This window comes from Cyprinodon variegatus, unplaced genomic scaffold, assembly GCF_000732505.1.
Source record: "Cyprinodon variegatus isolate N-32 unplaced genomic scaffold, C_variegatus-1.0 Scaffold222, whole genome shotgun sequence".
Lineage (NCBI taxonomy): Eukaryota > Metazoa > Chordata > Actinopteri > Cyprinodontiformes > Cyprinodontidae > Cyprinodon > Cyprinodon variegatus.
Window position 1 is genome coordinate 991,398 of NW_015150675.1, and position 19,129 is coordinate 1,010,526.

At 37.2% G+C, this 19,129-nt stretch overlaps 1 protein-coding gene across 1 annotated transcript in view; it reads right to left on the reverse strand.

Annotated features, from left to right (window-relative positions):
• fam50a (family with sequence similarity 50 member A) overlaps positions 1-15,998 on the reverse strand; it is a 31,493-nt gene extending 15,495 nt beyond the window's left edge. Inside the window, exons 1-8 of the mRNA XM_015380844.1 lie at positions 15,752-15,998; positions 14,663-14,747; positions 14,457-14,556; positions 8,928-9,082; positions 7,022-7,098; positions 6,802-6,868; positions 6,659-6,720; positions 4,277-4,353 (exon numbers count right to left, since the gene is read on the reverse strand). Coding sequence (XP_015236330.1) covers positions 4,277-4,353; positions 6,659-6,720; positions 6,802-6,868; positions 7,022-7,098; positions 8,928-9,082; positions 14,457-14,556; positions 14,663-14,747; positions 15,752-15,862 — 734 coding nt within the window. The 5' untranslated portion in view covers positions 15,863-15,998. The remainder of the gene's footprint in view (positions 1-4,276; positions 4,354-6,658; positions 6,721-6,801; positions 6,869-7,021; positions 7,099-8,927; positions 9,083-14,456; positions 14,557-14,662; positions 14,748-15,751) is intronic.
• Between the last annotated feature and the right edge of the window lie 3,131 nt (positions 15,999-19,129).

Genomic DNA, 19,129 nt, shown 5'->3' on the forward strand with positions numbered 1-19,129 from the left:
GAAGAAAACATCTAATTTTCCACTACTGATGGGGCAAAGACTCCTACAATTGATATAGTTTACCTGCAAAGAGAGAGCGCATGCGCCATGATGAATACACATCCAACTGAAAGCCTTCTGGAGATTTATTTTGAATCAATCTGACTGTATGATCTGGTGAACTGTAAAGCGCCTTGAGATGACATGTGTTATGAATTGGCAGTATATAAATAAACTGAACTGAATTGAATATTATTTAAACATAAAGGTATGCATGGGAAAGGGTCTTGTCCAGACATGCAAGAGTACTGCAAGAATTGAGCTAGCAGGACAAATATGTGTTTGAAATTCTTCTTCTGATACGAAATGTTAAAATTCAGGCAACAACGACGGAACAGCATTTGTGATTCTGATCTCAGAATCACCAAATGTGAAACATTTGAAATGGGAGGATGATGTTTAATACTTCTGAAACATTTCTGGAGGAAGATAAGTTCTTTCTTTAGCATAATGTCATGCTTTTATCAAATACAGATGGCTCTGATATTCCTGAAAAAAAAAAAAAAAAAACTTAATGGGAAAAAAGGGCAAAGAGGGACAAAAAAGACAAACGGTTCCTTTTTATATCACTTTTTTTGCAATAAAGAATTTGTGTAGTGCGTAGCTCCGCTAGGAATGTCCAAATACAGGTAAAATTTGATTTCCAATATGATACCCATTTTGCACCTTTAAGAATTGACTGATAACTATACTGACAAGCCAAAATCATAGACAGTTTTATCACATTTTGTAGCGTGGAATGAAAAACAAAACAAAACAAAACAAAAACGGTTTGATCGACTGATATTGGAGGATGACACAGGGACGGATTTTCACTAGTGTCCCATACCACTCCCACAAAGAGAGATTTAGTCATGACCCTAACACCCGAGTAAAGGAAAAAGAATGTAAAGAGTTTGAGCAGCCTTTTTAACAAACTATTTAATATTCGGGTGTATTTCTACTTCTACCTGAGTAAAATTATTAGTTCATTACTGGTAACTGTACCTCTGGTCAGCAGTATATTTGAAAACAAAGCCAAATAAAAGCATCCCCAACTTGTATTCGCCCAACCTTCCTCTCTTACATTCTGTTAAACCTAATGCTGATGCATGTCTCCTCATAGCAGCAAGCCTTTTGCAGAAATTATGGTAGCACTTAATCCTTACACCCTACCAATGCTGCTGCAATGGTGAAAACTGTCCCCAACTCTCCACACATCTTCAACCGGATATTAAAGGCTAACAAGAAAAACAAAACGACCCCTAACTTTTGCAATATCTAATGTGCAATCACTATTTAATACCCTGTGCAATAAGCCTGTATAATAATCTTGCTAAATAAGAGACTTCATGTGTCATAGTCATATAGTCATATACCCTTATGCACCTTTTCCTCCTTTTGGCACGTCCATCTCTTTGACTATCTCGCCGATGTAACAAGTACAATTCTCCACTTTGAGATCAATAAACTAATAAAAACTTTCTTTGCAGACAAAACAAATGTTAGTTCTTAATTATCTCTGGTAATTCCATCATCTTCAGGTAGTTCTTATCAGTCTGTTGGGATTTATTCAGCTATTCTTCTCCTCTGCTGTTCATCGTCTGACAGCCTGCTCTGCCTCTGCTCACTGGCCAGCTAATGAGAGCTTTGTTTTGAACATAATATGTTCTTATTTTAATCATATTTGATCTTACTTCCCTTTTATTCTTGTATCTTCCTGATCTGAGAACGATTATTCAAATCCACTTCTGTCCTACAGGATTCCTGCTGGAACCATATGACCCACTGAATCAAGAAAAATGTCATGTTCTAGTTGATATTACTCAGAGAAAAATGGTCAACAACAACAACAGGTATGAGAACAACTTGGTAAATATTTGTGCTTTTTGTATCAGCATACTAATACCTGAGACTTTGACTATATCTGATGGAGAATCCCTTAGCTCGGCCATTCTTGTTAATCACCTTCACATCGTCTTTTGTTTTTAAAACCTCTGCAGTTGGCACCAGTTCCAAGCTTAAATTGGGTCACATACCATTTCATGTCTTGACAAGCAGCCATTTGAATCCTTCTGAGGAGGGATTGTGAAATCTTTTGGTTCCTCCACTTGACTTTTTTAAAGTAGTTTAAGTCTTACTGCTCCAGACTCACCATTAAAGTCGTAGGGAAGCGGCTGTTGCAACGGTTGTATTTTCGAATTCTCCCGAGTGGTGCCCGACTTTACAAGAGTGAATAAAGTGAATGTGATTGGTTGATTATCAAGGGGCGAGATTGTTGTGGCGGCAGGTTCGCAAGCAAGTTTAGTTGTGGCCGGTGTTTCGGAAGCATCTTGCAAACAAGTTAGCAACTTAGTGCTTGTAGGTTCCCAATGGGAAATGACATTGGGACAAAGTAGCACTTAGCAACCACAGTGTCAAGGAACGCTATAGACAACAGAAACATGCAAGAGGAAGAAAGTTTTGTGTCGGAGTTTGTGGATGAGTCTCCTCCGTCATACATTTTTTATTTAGAGGAGAAAGAAGGGGACAGAGTTGTTGTGGAAGAGGACGCCAGTGTGGCAGAAGCTTAATTTGGGGTAGAAGGCTTACAGCTGTACATGTTTGAGCCCATTGCCTCGCAACGCTGCCAGTTTTGTTAGCTCTAAGCCTGCCAAAGACACAGATGTCCATCCCCGTGAAAACTGGGACGGAACTCTATGGTAAAATAAATTGATTCTTATTTCAACCGTTGCTTATATTAGCTGCGACATATGAATCAAGAGGCTATGACCGAAGAAATTTGATTGGCCGAATTTAGGTGTACAGCCTGATGTATAACTAACTGGCCTACATAAGATAACGAGAAAAAAAGAGAAATTTTCTAACTTTTGGGACAATATGGTCTGATAAAGAGTACATAATTTAACATTTAAATATGACTTCCCTACGACTTTAATGATGCGGGATGCCTTGCTTATGCAACTCATTAGACCCAACGTTTTCAAAGAAAGAACGCTTTTTTGCATTTGCTTACAGGAGTTCATGAGTGTGAATACCTGATAGAAACACTGAATCCACAGTCTTAAATTGTTTGATTAAGCGATTAACAGCCTATTTCAGCTTATTTCCGGGTTGCAAAATAATTCTTTACTTGGTTAATTTTTCAAAACTCGATTTTTTTCCTTCTTCATTTGGAAGCCCTACTAAGAACTTTCTTCAGATCCAACAGTTCAAAAGTACAAACTACATTACTAAAATAAAAAACATAGTGTTTAAACTAGTCTTGCATTTGTCTACAGCTATTGCAAAGGCCTGTTCATTGGCAGTTTATCCAAAATGCTGCTGCTCGAGTTCTGACCAGAACCAGGAAATATGACCATATAAATCCAGTGCTCTGGTCTCTCCACTGGCTTCCTGTGGCTCAGAGAATAGACCTTTAAACAGCTCTACTTCTGTGCAAGTCTTCTCATGGTTTAACACCAAAGTACATATCTGATATATTAGAGCCATATGAACCACCTTGGGCCTTGAGATCTCAGGGAGGGGTCTCCTGGTGGTTCCTAGAGTCACTAATAGACATGGTGAGGGCCCATTTCAATTTCATGCAGCCAAAGTCTGGAACAGCCTCAGTGAGGACGCAAAACAAGCCTCAACGCTGACTATGTTTAAGTCCAGAATGAAAACATGCCTATTTCGTGTTGCCAATGGCGACTGATTGTATTTTAACTACTTTTAATATATAAAATGTATTTACGTATTTACTGAATTTCTTTATTGTGTTTGTAACACGGGTGTTGCTGTGAGGCACATTGAGTTGCCTTGTGCATGAAATGTGGTGGGTAAATAAATCTACCTTGCTTAGTTCTTTTACCATCATAGTTTGGGGGTAATTAAAGTTAGAGACATGATAAATGTAATATTTATTTATTTATGAAATAAAAGGTTTTAACTATTTACTTTATGCATAATCATTTTTTCTATTAAAACATGTATTAAATAAAAACACTTGCAAAGAAAAACTAAAAATATTTTATTTTCTGCATTTTTTTTATTTTCTCAGTTTTCTTAAAGTGCAGGATAAAATAACCTTTTCAACTGTTCCCATTGGTCTTTAAACAGACATTTCTTTTCATTGAATAACGTTTCCAGAAAAAGGATCTTTTCATCCTGCTTTAACTCTGTCAATTACAGTTCCATCAATGGATGGAAATGTTATTTTTCAGAACATCTTTTCACTTATACTCTTTTATCCAAACATTCCTCTGGCTAAACCCACCTGAGCTCACTGAAGTCCTTCCTGAGGACCTCCAGGGCCTTCTGCAAGAAGTTCTGGATGGTGTTCCCCTTCTTCATCTGCAATATAAACACACACAGAGGATTTTACTCAGAGCCAGAAGATTTCCCTCTCTGAACTTATTTCAATAGTGGTGTTTTATTAGTAATCTGTTCTGCCAGTTAGGCTCACATGTTATCAAAATACTTTCTAATTTTTCAGAACAGTGGGAAGAGACAGTTTGAGGAAACACCACAATCAGCTTTAATATAGACACTGGGCTTATTTCAATCCATTTCTGGAATAAAATAAATGTAGAAGTCAGTTGGGTAACATCCCCAATGTCTAATAATTATAGCCTGTCTGATGGGACACAAACATAACTCGTTGACCTACTTTCAAATCTGTTGGTTTGTGACAGTTCTGGATTTTATTTGTGCCTCAGAACAAAATCAGGTAAAACCCAGAAATATTCCTTTGAGGAGTCGTTCAGTCTTTCTGCACTGATGGCTGTATGCAGGCATTCATGGTTATATCTGCCATGAAAGTTAATAAAGAATAAGTTTAATTTTAACTGATATGACAAAAAGGTTGAAAAAAATTGAATCAGTCGAATAGTTTAGTGTTTTCCTCTGTAAATTTTATTCCAAACAGAGCCTCATTTGAAAAGTATTCACATTACTTTTCTTTTTCCACATGTAGTTTTGCTAAAACTTTTATCAAAATGTATTTATTTCCTTAAAAACTCAGAAGACATCACCCCATAAAAGCATTTTAGAAGATACTTCTATCTATTAAAATCCAGAATTTCTGCTGCATTCATCTTACACTATGTGCATTGCATGATGCTGCCACCGCCATGCTTCACTTAAGGAAAGCAGCTAACAACTTAAAAAGTTCAAGTAATTTAACATCCACTGAAAAAAAAAGTTTTCCTCCAAAAATGGGACGTTGTATCCACACCAAAGACCTTTATCATCAATTGGGACTTTCAAATCCTTAAGAAAATCTACATCAGGTAGACTGGAGGTCTACAGATAATTCATTCATCTGTAAGGAAATGACTTCAGGTGGACACTAATTGAGCCTTAGGAAGATATTAAGGATAATCTTCGAGGCAAAGGCTGTGTACACTGCTGCACATGTGATGTTATAGCTTTCTCATCCAGGTCATAGTCATTCCAAAAAAAATTTAAAACAATCCACTGGACTTGGTTTCCATGTGTGAAGACATTTCGCTTCCCATCCAGGAAGCTTTTTCCAATTAAAAATGTCAGGAATAGCGTTGAGTTCGAGGTTTTATATAGTTCAATCTGAAAAACTCACATGAAGAAAAAGACAATTAGGAGAAATTTATTGATACAATTACATTGTCTTTGGCGCTCAGACCTTGGCAGGAAACATAGCACTTAATTTTGATAGATATGCATGAACAGAGCAAGGTCTGAAACTGGTGGTGGAGTGGAGACAGATGAAGTTGGTCAGTCTATAGACTGCTGGTTAGCGAGACGGTACGTTGAGCTTTATGGGGAGATCCAGTAAGCTACTTGAGCTGATACTAGAGCTTCACTCTGGGACCTGGAAGATGGGAGTCCAGTTGGATAACACAGGTTGAGAGAACCTGTCCATGATGAGCAAGAATTAGGCGACAGTGGAGAGGAAAAACTCCTTGTTGGGAAGAAACCTCTGGCAGAACCAGGCTCAAAAGAGTAAGAGTCCGGGAGGAATGACACTGATGAAGCTTTAGCTACGAAGGTGGAGGAGGGGTTAAAGGTGGGTTAAAATTGTGTCATCTGAATCAAGTCACAAAGCGCATCCACTGCCTGCCCAAAGAAGCAGAGAAAAACAGATCAGAGGCCTTTTAAGATGAACTTTGGAAGCCGATTGGCGTTCATGGAGGTGTGGTTCAAAGATGATTGGCTGTGTCACAGGTGAATGAAGGTAAGCAATGAGTTTTTTTCAGTTGAACTTTGGCCTAGGCCCCATTAGCCCAACAACGCCTTGTTTTTATGTTGAACACATGCAAATTAGAACAAGCAAAGGGGTCCACCCATTTGGAATGGGAGTCGTTGAAGCCCTGCTACTGTATAAAACCTCGAACTCAACGCTATTCCTAATATTTTGAATTGAAAAAGCTTCCTGGATGGAAGGCGAAAAATTTCCAAACTTGGATACAAAGTCCAGTGGAATGTTTTAAAGTTTTTTTGGAATTCTGTTAAGATGTGATGTTTGAAGACTTCATCCCTTTTGGAGAAAGGCTGTAACGTTTCCACCCTACTAACAGGTTTTTATCCCGAAAGATGAGGTGAAAACTCAGACAGTAAATGAATAAGGCAGGAAATTCCTGAATAATATTCCTTCAGTTTAAATCCACCCTGAATTTACCTTGACAGTCTTCCGATGGCCTGAGCCGTCCCAGTAGCTAAAGGTAATTTCAATCTCCTCATCTAAAGGCAAAAGTTAAAAAATATGGTGAAACTCAGGACTAGGAGGTGGGTCACACACCACAGTAAAAATCTATTACTTACTCTTGATCTTCTCCTGTTTCAGCTCCCACTCCTGTCTCAGCTCTTCTCTCAGGCGGTTCTCCTCCTCCTTAAGAGTAAAAAAGCAAATAAAAAAACAAAAGCTTCAAAAAATAAAAAAAACGGTTTAGTCCAAACTTTTATGTTCACCAACAGTAATCTTTTTGGACAGTCTGACAGCTCATAAAGCTTTATCACAGCCAACTGAAAGCATAAACCTGACCTCTCTGTCTCTATCTGGCAGGAAACTTGTATCCACATCTGGATTTTTGCCCAGTTTTTTCTTCTTTACTGGAACATCTGCAGAGATCATAAAACAACATTTAGCTCAGCAGGTTTTGATCTGGACTTTTTATGACAAGAATACATCCACTATATATTTATATTTAAGTATTCACGCTTTAGGGACATAACACTTCTTAACGAGTCAGGCTGCCCATCGGAGTTAAGACAGGTCCAGTTAATCTGGGAAGACTGTTTTAGGGGAATTTATAAGCCTTCATGGTCAAGAAGTTGCTCTACTCAATTTCAAAGTAGTTTTCCCCAGTTGAGGTGAGAACCCTGCGGTGGTTAAACTCTTCCAGACTTTACTGGCTCATCCATGCTTTGTATTCCGGTGTAAAGTCCCATTTTGAACAAAAAGCAGTTCAGCCAAACAAAGAGCTAATGTGAAGGATAATGAAAGTCTGAATAGAACTATGAAAAAAAAAAAAGGGTTTTGAGCATGCTTTCTTAGTGATTGTTTATACATATTTTTCATGTTTTCCGTTTTACAGAATTTACATTTTCTAATTTAGTTTGTTTTTCCTTCAAATTTCTGCATTATGATCTTTACATATTTCAGATTACATTCGCTTCCCTTTCCATATTTCAATTAAAAGAACATATTGTTTGCTTCTAACAATAGAAGAAAATTCACTGCAAAAGACAGGAGTTAAATAGCATTGATCTGTATCGTTTTCTAAGCAAGCATTAATCTCATGATATTTATTACCAGATCAGCATTATTTCATACTTTATTTAGTTGCCCTCTTTTTAGCAGATGTGTTTTGCAAATATGTTGAAATAACAAGTTACAGAGTTAAAAAGATTTTCCTCCAAAGGTTCCCAATCTGTGATTTTCTTCTTCTGCATCACTGTGATATTTGATTATAATGAGAAGGAAAGTTTGACGAAACAGAAATTCCAGCTGCGCATAAGGTGATCTGTCTCATATGCAGGTAAGTTTGGTAAGTTTACACAATGAGCATGCCTGTGTTATGGAAGCAATGGCCTCAAACCACTTGTAAGAAAGGTAAGAGCCTATTTGCAATGATACCAGTTATTAGGGTGTGTGACTAAAAACAGCTCTGAGCTGTTTGAAAACAGCAGCAGAGTTCGACATGGGTGAAATCCTAAATCTCATTTTATTTTCTTTTTTTTTTTTTTACACAGCTGTAAAAACAGTGTGTTCAGCACAAACTGCAAGCTGACAACATACTAGATGAGGTATTAGAAGACACAGCTGTTTACAACTTTTTTAAAGTCTACATTAGCAGATATTCAAAATGGTCCTTCCCAGTCAAACGCCAACCGAATGGCAGCAGACTTCCCTGCAACTCCCAGCAGAATCCCCTCCAACTTCCAGCCACTGGAGTGGAGAAGATCTAAATGTTCACAAATCATGACCAAAAAAATATTTTAGTACAAAGATTGCTGTTCAAAAAGGAATTGTAGGGGACCAACCAAGGACCAGCAAAGGAAAGTGGGGAAATTTTGAATGGCTGAATGAAGTGATAATGATATTTTTTAGCTAAATTACAGAATCTCTAGATTTTTCATTTGTGAACTGTCGCCAGTAGGAGCTGTCATGATTTTCAGTGCGGCTGTCCTTGCAGTTACAAATTTTCCTGGGTGCATGATGCAGAGATTTTGTCCACATCAAACATAAACCAAGCTTAACAGGTTAAGCAGGAATAAACTTCATCTGTGTTGTTATTTTATCAAGAAATAGCTTAGTGTTAAATCTGTGTTGAAGTGAAATGGACCCAGGTTAGATTCAGCTGCTTCAGGACTTTTAGTGAAAAACAGGCTTCATCCTTTGCCTTCAGATGTGTGTAATCGGTAATGTAACATTAAAAAATACTCACAATCCTGATCTTCCTCTGAATTTTTGTCATCATCATCCTCTTCAAAATCATCATCATCTTCTTCCTCCTCTTCTTCATCAGGGTTAAAGGATAAACTGGCAATTTTTCTTTTTTGCTCCTCCTTTCTCTTCTTTTCTTTCTGTTTCTCAAGCTTTCTGTAAAAAAAGGGAGAAAAACAAACATGAAGTCAGTTGGTTTTCACAGGGCTGTAAACTAAACATTTGTGATGTTTAGTTTTAAATGACCTACAGAGTCTCCAGAGTCAAAATGGGTTACCTTCTGTGTTTAAACCTCCTAATGTGGAGACTTAATATTTAGTTTTTTCAGCCTGAATGACCTTCAGGACTTTGCAGGCTAATGGAGAAAATATGAAGTATGTATGAATATGTGGCAGGTTCTGGTCCAATAAGTAAATCCAACCATTTAGTTTATTGGAGAAATTAATCTTTCAGGACGGTTTGTGTTATCAAGAAAAATATATATATTAAAGAAAGAAAGTCAAAGATCTGTGTGTGAAATAGTAATGGGAAATCATTGGGTGTAGCTCATAATTTATTTATTTATTATCACTACTGCTTACCTTATAGAGGCTGCATTTTAAAAAAATGAAATTGTCTAGAGAGCTGTTCTAAATGAAATGTCTTTTTGTTTACACTAGTGTATACAAAATGACAAAATAAAATCTGTCTAAGTATCAGTCTAAATAAAGAAACAGTTGATTCTCTGAATGTCAAATGGCTCTCCTGGTTCTCTTATTTACTCAAATGCAGAGGTGTCAAGTAACAAAGTACAAATATTTTGTTACTGTACTTAAGTACACTTTTTAGGTATATATACTATTATCCATTACTTATTTTTCTTCCTACTTCTGACTTTTACTCATTACATTTTTACACAAGTATCTGTACTTTTATTTCTTATTTTTTAAAAACAAATGTTACTCGTTACTCTTGGCTTCAGTGTAATGTTTATAAATATTTATTTCACGCCATGTGCTCCATCCAATGCAGATCATTGGCGCCATCCACATCTAGTGAAAACTAGTGTCATTAGATGAGTCATATAACGCAAACACTCATTGGTTAGCTAAAGGAAATCATCAGAAGCAAGCAGGTGTTCTTCAAACTGCAAACGTGAATTGTCTATGCCATGCTACAATGTCGGATTCAGAAAAATATGTTGAAATGTCTGAAAGGTCGGACACAGGCGAGAGTGAATTGGGAGATGGAGACGGAGACAAACAAGACCTCCCTCATCCTTGGCCCTATATCAAACAATTTTTCAAAATAGTCGGAAAATTGAGCTTTCAATTCATATAGTGGCCTCTGGCTGTTTTTTTAAAGTTACTTTATAATCTTATACTTTCAGTAGTTTTTAGAGCACATACTTTTGCCAGTGTTTTTAAAATGCAGTATCTATACTTCTATTTAAGTAACAAATGTGTGTACTTTTGACACCATTGCTCAAATGTAATAGTTGCCAACATAAATTTAGATTTACACAAATTAAGAAATAAATATGCAAACCTACAACGAGGCCATGGAGCCAGGAGGCAAAAATTATCAATCATCGCCTAAATCCAGCACTCACCTCATTCACACTGCATAAATCTTAAGCTGTAGCATTGAACGAGGCTATTAGGAAACCATCTCCTTTTGACATAGAGCCCGCCAACTGCTCAACATCTTGGTTCTTCGTTTTCCAGCTATTCTTTTGCAGATTGAATTGCACAATTTGGACCAAGATGCAGATTATAAAGTCAAAAATCTGCCAAAAGCCCAAACACCCTGTTAAATACTCATGAGTATTTTATTTAAAACAGGTGCATGTAAAATATGTTTTGAATTGTCTATGTGTGCAGATGCAATACTGCGAGGCACCAAATATATCACATCCATGAGTTAATGCTCCTTCTCTGTGCTCATGGAGCTCTGATAGATTCTCTCCTAGGTGGTGGAACCAACCTGAGAAAGTCACCTGCATGCCAGTGGCTACTTTTCAGAAAATCCTGCTTTGTGAGAAAGTAGTGTAATGTTTTCTTCCTAATTGCAGCAACTAAAGTTAGCTAAGCATCTATAGGATAATACGTGCTCTTAAGGAGTTCAGTGAAGTCTTCACTAAATAACTTAGTTTAACAATTTGATCTAAAAGCAGTAGCAATATGCTCTAAAATTATTAAAGTTTCCATTTTTGAAACTTCATATGAGCTAAACTAACATTAGCTTCACTATTTATTAGAAGGAAAGTGAGGATTGAATGAACTCCTGTTTATAGCTGAACACAGGCATTTGAAAAGCAAAGAATTTAACTTAATTGATCTCACATTGAAGAAATTTACCTCTGCTTTTAACCCATCCCCTTGGGGAGCAGTGGGCTGCTATTGTGGGGCGCCTGGGGAGCAGTGTGGGAGTTAAGGGTCTTGCTCAGAGAAAAGTAGCCAATCACAGGCAGTTTGTTCTAAGTTTGGTTCCAATCTCCCCTAAGAGTAACAAAAGTTGACACAAGTACAAATCAACTGGTCTACAGCAAGTAGGAGAGCATCTGCATGTGAATAAAAGGTAAAAGAGAGCAGAGAAGAAGCATGAACTTAAGGCTGATATATTTGGGGCTCTATGGCATTAAATCTGCACACATAAAATGTTTAAATGTTCATAGAGTGTAGTTTACATGCATGCATTTTAAATATAACTGCTCATATCTATTACACATATGGAGTTTTGGCAGAGTTCTGACTTCAGAGTCAATGGCATGACACTGGAGCAGAGAACACTTTGTTATAGCCAGGAGTTATGCTGATGACACGCAGCTATATCTGCCCACAAATCCAGATGAAACTAACCAATTACATAGACTAAAAGTATCTCTTGAACACACAAATTAAAAATATCCTGTCCAGGGGTGATGCTGAGAAACTAGTCCATGCATTTGTTACTTCGAGGCTGGACTATTGTTATTCTTTACTATCAGGAAGTCCACAAACTGTAGTTAAAAGTCTTCAGCTGATCCAACATGCTGCAGCCAGAGTTCTGATGAATATTTAAAAGATAGATCATATTTATCCTATCCTGGCTTATCTTCATTGGCTTCCTGTTACAGGGGAACACCGTTTTTTTTTTTTTTTTTGCATTGGCCCCTTGATTTTACGTTATTAAACAAGTAGAACATCATGTTCTACTTACCCGTATTAGTTTTGTGTCATTTGGAGCTGTTTTTAAGATATTCCGTTATATCCAAGTAACGTCTTCCTATGGGCTACGAGTTGAAGACACAAACTAAACTGTTCATAATTTATTCTTTATGGTACGCCAGCATTCATAACATGTAGGCGAATCACAGTCCCCCAGACATCCGCGGTTATATTTTTTATATTTATATTTTTCAAAACCAAAGCGGCGCATGTATGACCTCATCTGCACGCGCAGGGTACCATCCATTCATCCTGTCCGCTGAACTGCGGCTGCTTTTACCCACATTCCTGGAAGATGTCTAGTGCTACTACCACAGATGATCTTGCTGTTGAAATGGAATTGAACAATTCAGATTAGCTAGCCGAATTAATAGAAGGGGTAGAGCGTAGCCGCCTGTGGCCCGGGCTGCCTGTCACAACTCCAGTCCGGCGCGCGGATGACTGTCTGGGGGACAGTGATTCGTCTACGTGTTATGAATGCTGTTGTGCCATAAATGATAAATTATGAACAGTTTAGTGTGTGCCTTCAACTCGTTTCCCAAAGGAAGACATTACTTGGATTACAAAACCGAATATCTTTGAGACAAAACTCATATGTATGAGTAGAACGTGATGTAATAACGTAAAATCATGGGGCCACTGTAAAAAAAAAAAAAAATGGTGTTCCCCTTAAAATCCAGAATAGAATTAAAAATCCTCTTTCTCGTATATAGAGCCTTAAATGGCCAGGTTCCATCTTATATCAGAGATAGGATTGTTCCTTATGTTCTTAACAGAGCACTTCACTCTCAATCTCCGGTTTACTAGTGGTTCCTAGAATTTCTAAAAGCAGAATGGGAGGCAGATCATTTAGATATCAGGCTCCTGTCCTGTGGAACAAGCTACCAGTTTCAGTCAGTGAGGTAGACACTAGGGGTGGAACGGTTCACAAAATCCACGGTTCGGTTCGGTTCACGGTTTCATGGTCACGGTTTTCGGTTCCGTATATGTTCATTGTTAGCCTGACATGTTGGTCGTGTTGCTGTTAGCTTGTTGTTAAAAAATGTGTTAAAAAACGTGTTGCACAATGCTTGCACACTGTTTTTATCAACAACTTTCTTTCCGCCGTCATCGTAGGTCAATAGCACACCGGTCCCATACAGCAGACCTATAAAATGCTGCTGGCGCGTCTTCCAACTCCTGTTCTTTCCCACTCGCCATACCCACACAATTCTCCACAACAACTGATTTTTTTCTGCTACACCCGGCTACGCTGCTTCGTTTCTTCTTCTTATTTACTACTGGTGGTTGGCTTTGGTCGCAGTACCGCCACCTTCTGCTCTGGAGTGTAAACGCTTCGCCTATGAGAAAAAGGAGCAGCGCATGAACCGAACGCAACACACGCGAATCGAACCGAGACAGTCGAACCGAACAGTTCGGACGGTTTTCATAAACCGTTCCATCCCAAGTAGACACCCTGTCTACTTTTAAGGGTAGGCCTACAACATTCCTTTATGATAAAGCTTATAGTTAGAGTGGCTTAGATTATCCTGAGCTATCTCTATAGTTATGCTGCTATCAGCTTAGACTGCTAGAGGACATAGAGACCCCTTTTCCCAATTCTGGTTCACTCAATATCTGTTCCCCCATTCTGCGGTATTTGTTAGTTCAAACTCAAACACTATACTCTCACTGCTGTTTCCCATCATAGTAGCTTCATCTGGTCTGTTCCTGTTTGATTGCGACACCATCCCAGAGAGAAACATCAGTTGTGATGCTGCTTTCAACACCTTTTTTATAGATGTTGGAGCGTGGCCTGTTTTTTAATGTAGTCCTGTTTCTCATGCAATATGACTGCTAAACCAATCCACATCATCACCTCTGCATAACTATACTTGACAGCTGGAGTAAGGTATTTGTGTTTAATGCTGTGGCAGACTTTCTTTTTTTGCCTTGACCAATCATATTTCCTTTGGGCGAAGCAGTTGGTAGCACTGATTTTTTTTGTTTCACAGCCTTTATATTTTAACTGAAACTGAAAGTTTAATAGAAAATGCTATGCAATAAGGCAGATTAGAGAAAAATATTTAAAAAAAAACTGTTCTATTTACTTGAAATTTACATCTGATGTGTAACTTCAACTTCACATATTTAAAGAGCAACATTGGGAGCAAAATAAAAAAAATATTGTAAACAATCTGGGCACTAACATTTTCAGATTTAGTTATTGGGGCCTATACCTAAAGAATAAAAAATCAAAATAAAAAAACAGTAGACAACACACGCAGGACTTTGCAGTTCTGTTGCTTGTGGATGTCAGAGATCAGACAGATTAACATTTAAATAAAAATGAGTTGCCTCACAGCTGAAGCTCTTTGGACTGCTCCTTCTTGGCCAGTTGTTTTTCTCTTTCCTTCACCAGCGCCTCCTGTTTGGCCTTCATGTCATTTAGGGTCACCAGACCTTTTTCAGACATTGAATAAGAGAAAAAGACAAAAACAAAGATTAATACCAGTGCCCGCTATAAATTAAATCCTTTCTACAATATGAGCAAATTTGTCAAACATACCAACAGTGCTGGATTTGAGCTCAGCTTCCACAGCATCGTAGTGAGCAGAGAACTTCTTGTCAATGTTGGCCTTGACCATGTTGTCCTGTAACAATCGTATGAGAACGTTAGAATGATGAGATTAAAAACTTTACATTTATTTCCCATGGAATGCAAAGCACTCATAAAAGTTTAAGTGGACATCATCGACCTCCATTCACTCACAAAATATTTGGACGAAATCTAACCCATAAAAACAATCAACTGTACATTAGGATGATTGCAATAAAAATATATATATATGGCCGATATTTGCAGCCAAATTAGAGCAAAACTTTAACGACCCATAAGGCGCCTAATCAGCACGTAATATTTTCAAATATGGATATCAGTAGTAATGAAAACACTCAGATCTGATGTGCATTTTAATTTAATTTAGTCATATATTACTTCCTGAACACAACATTAAATGCCCTACCTTTATTCTAAATAAATGTTTGAGTTTTTTTTCAATTTGAATTTGCATATTTTTCTCAATGCAATTTCCTTTTCTAAAAAAAACTATTTTAAATTAGATCAAAATTGTATTCAAATTGTTCAATTACAAAAAGAAATGAAATGATCCTGGTCCAACCTTGTTAACTTGCAGAAACACCCCTGCTACTGGTAATATTTCTTTACGGATATCAGGTTGCAACAATGCCCTAAATATAAAAAAAATAATTGATTTATTCACATTAGAATTCAAATACAGAACGTACGGGGCATCGCTGAGACCAAAATAAGCGAGTGCGATAAGTCCAAAACATGGGTGATCACATCAATCAGCCCAATATCAGCCTGGCTAAATGTGATCAGTTAAAATATAAATTAATAACAACTATTAGATTAAGGGCTGAAACAAGCCTTCTAGACTACAGCAATATAAGGACTATCAACGTATCTGATTACATGATACAGTAACCCTGTATTCAGCATGCGCAAATGACCATGTTTATTGATTTTATTCATTTAACGTTAGAGAGAAACATGCCAAAGTAGACTGAGGTTGGATTTAGTAAATGATTGTTTAGACAAAGATGTAAAAATAACGTCTACTGCGCTTCCAACCTCGGCAATCTTCTGTTTGAGTTGTTCAAGTTGCTCTCTCTCCTTTTCTCGTTTTTTCATCAGCTGCATGGCTCTGCCCGCTTCGCTGGCGGCTCCTTTGTACTGCGCCATGTTGATATCTTTGTCTTTGAAGTTCTCCCGGAATGGTCAACAATAAGCAGGTAACAAATTAAAGATGTCCGGGTTCAGAAAAGAACTAGAGATTTTTCCAGAACTGCGAAGAAACTGCACACCATAGCAACAAAAATGGCGACGGCACAGTGCATGCTGGGTAGTTACGTGCTGCTCATAAGAAGAGGCAGCACGTTGACGCAGCTACCATGTTGGTCAGGCAGAAAACCCAACTCTATTATAAGATGTTTTTAAAATGTTTATTATTCTGATTTAATAAATTCGAGTGAATTAACACCAATATACTGAATACACTACATACATCAACTCTTTTTGTCATATGTCTATATAAAAATTATCTATTTGCTTGATTTCTAATTATTAGATGTTAACAATGTGCTGATTAGGATGCCCCTGAAATGCCAGAGTGGTGTGATTAATTTCATGTTATTTTTGTTGTATTTCTCCAGAAGAATTATAAGACTTCTCAAACAGATGGGAAGAGGAGGTAATATATGTCAGTAGAGTGGTTGTGCTGCCCCCTAATTATAGGTGTTCATAGAAGTAATTAGCAATGGGATTGCGCATTTTTCAAGAGTTCGGCATTTCACTCATCCTGCAAAGAAGAGGGCCTCTCTGCCTTAAATGTGGTACATTTAATTGAAAACAGCAATAGCCTTTGCAACTAAAATATATGAGATTCAATATTTCGAGAGTTGTGTCTAAGCAGTTATAGACTGGCTTGTAAAAAATTCACATTATTGTTAGTACTTTTTAAAAATACACCACGAGTCTGTATTGCTAGAATAATGTTAGCTTAAACCGCTGAATATCGGTCCTCTTCCAAAATGATGCAGTTGGGTTGAGTTGTGTCAGTGACATAACTCACTTCCACTTGTGAATATTTTAAACATAATATATATTTTTAAACTGAACATTGTATTCTTACATTTTATGGCTCAAACTATGTTTTATTTTTGTAATTTTAGACCACAAATAGGTATGCATCACCATGACACCTAGTTAGAGAAAGATGGATTATAAAAACTGCGAAAGAAAATGTATTCTACCTCTCACACCTTACAATATTTAAACAAAACTGTCTATTACTCATTTAAAAAAAAAAAAAAAAAACTGCCTTGGCAATACAATGGATGGATGGATGGATGGATATACATAAATTCTGGTAAAACAGTAACGAAAGCGATCTCAAAACTCATAAACCAAGACATCATCATGGGAAGAACTTCCAGAAACAATTCAATTCAATTTATTTCTATAGCGCCAATTCACAACACACATCATCTCAAGGCCCTTTACAGTTCACCAGATCATACAGTCAAATTGATTCATAGTTTTCTATCCAAAGAAAACCAGTCGATTGCATTGACTTATGGTCTCGGATGCAATCCCTCACACTAAGCATGCTTGTAGCAACAGTGGAGAGGAAAAACTCCCTTTTAACAGGAAGAAACCTCCAGCAGAACCAGGCTCAGTGCCGAGGCCATCATTCAATAAAGTTTCAGAATCATATTCCCATTCAAAAGGGTTATAATTCATGATAAAGATCATGACCCAACAATGCAAAAGGATAGACCAAACCTAGAAGAGGCCTTGTAAAATATCCCTTTTTCACTCTCAAAGAAAGTAATGGTGATATTCTAATATATAAGACAATAAGACAACTCCTGTACCATTAAAAACTTGGTGTTACAGCCAGAAGGCAGGAACAATTTATACTTCCCTCCAACATCAACAAGTGAGATGTTATGTGCTATGCTTTAATAAAGTTCGACTTGCACTGAACATATGTTTATGCGACGATAAAAAAATATTTTGAAGTGATGTTGTGGTGCAATGGGGTGTAGAAATACGGTAACAAAAACATTAAACAAGTAATTCCTTGCTACATTTCTATGGCTTTGGTTTCTAGGATCAACATATATTGTTACCCAGATATCCAGAATCATCAACGATTAGTCAGACCGAGACTGCTGCTTTTGCGACACATTTCTCTTGAGTTTCAGAACTTATAGAGCCAGACTGGATAAGAAGCTGGCTTGCTGTGAGCTACTGAGACAAAGAAACCCCTGGTTGTTGACTGACTGCTGAGCTGTTGCTGGATGAAACTCAAGCCTTCCAAATTGAAATGGAAAAAAAGGTTTGCAGGTCTGGCATGATTAGGGACAAAACAAAGATGGTAAAGAATCATTTGACTAAAGGTTTTTGGTTCTTGATTAAGCAAATCATTTAATAAAACATTATTTGGCCAAATAATGTGTTATTCACTAGTTTTAGTTAAGAGTGTTAAACTGAAATATGTTTGACTTGGAGCTGAATGATTTTTGTTAATAAACCCTTATATTTTGAAGAGAAGTTGTGGTGAATTTATTCCATGTATGTGCAGAATTAGCTGTTTGACCATGATTTGTGCTCCAATCACTCTTATATTTATTGTTCTAACATACAGCTAGTAGGGAGTGTGTTCATAAACAGTATATAACAGCCGAAATAATATCTGATTAAATAAGATATTTTAACACCCCTACCAGGGGCCACAAGACCACTTTCTTTTTTTGTAAAGTATCTTTCTTATTCTTATATATTGTTTGTCTCAGAACTGCCATGACTGTTTTCAAGGTCACACCAAATCCTGAAAAATAAGTACATATTTTTGGAAGCCTTACTTATTTGGATAAAACCACTTAACTTAAAAAAAATGGCACAAATAACCAAGCTCTTTGCCATATATTAATTTGTTATATATATTAAAAGGAAATCAGAGGCAATTTTCATTTTAACATATGAGACAACCTTTAGTCAGAAGGTGGCATTGTGTGATAATAGCAGAACAATTAGTAGATAAGTTCAGAGAATTGCATCGTTGTCAGAGTTTAAAAAATATATGGTATTGTACTTAATGTGCTGATTGTTCCAAATAAAATGTGGGGAGGTTGGGCTTATAAATTAAAGACCATGTCAGCAGCATTTGTTTATGAAAAATTGATAACCAACTTGGAAGTTTCTCCATTCCTGATGAGGTTTTCAATGGTAAAAGTTATACAAGAAAAAGCAGCAGGATCACAACTAGATTTCAAAGTGCAGAGAAATACAATATTCTCTCCATAACCAGAGATACCATGAAAGCTCTCAGCCAAAGAGGGACTGCCAACAACTCCTTAAGTCAGGGGTGCTCAAACCCAGTCCTCAAGAGCTACTATCCTGCAGCTTTTTGATGCACCCAGTTTTTACCACACCTGAATCAAA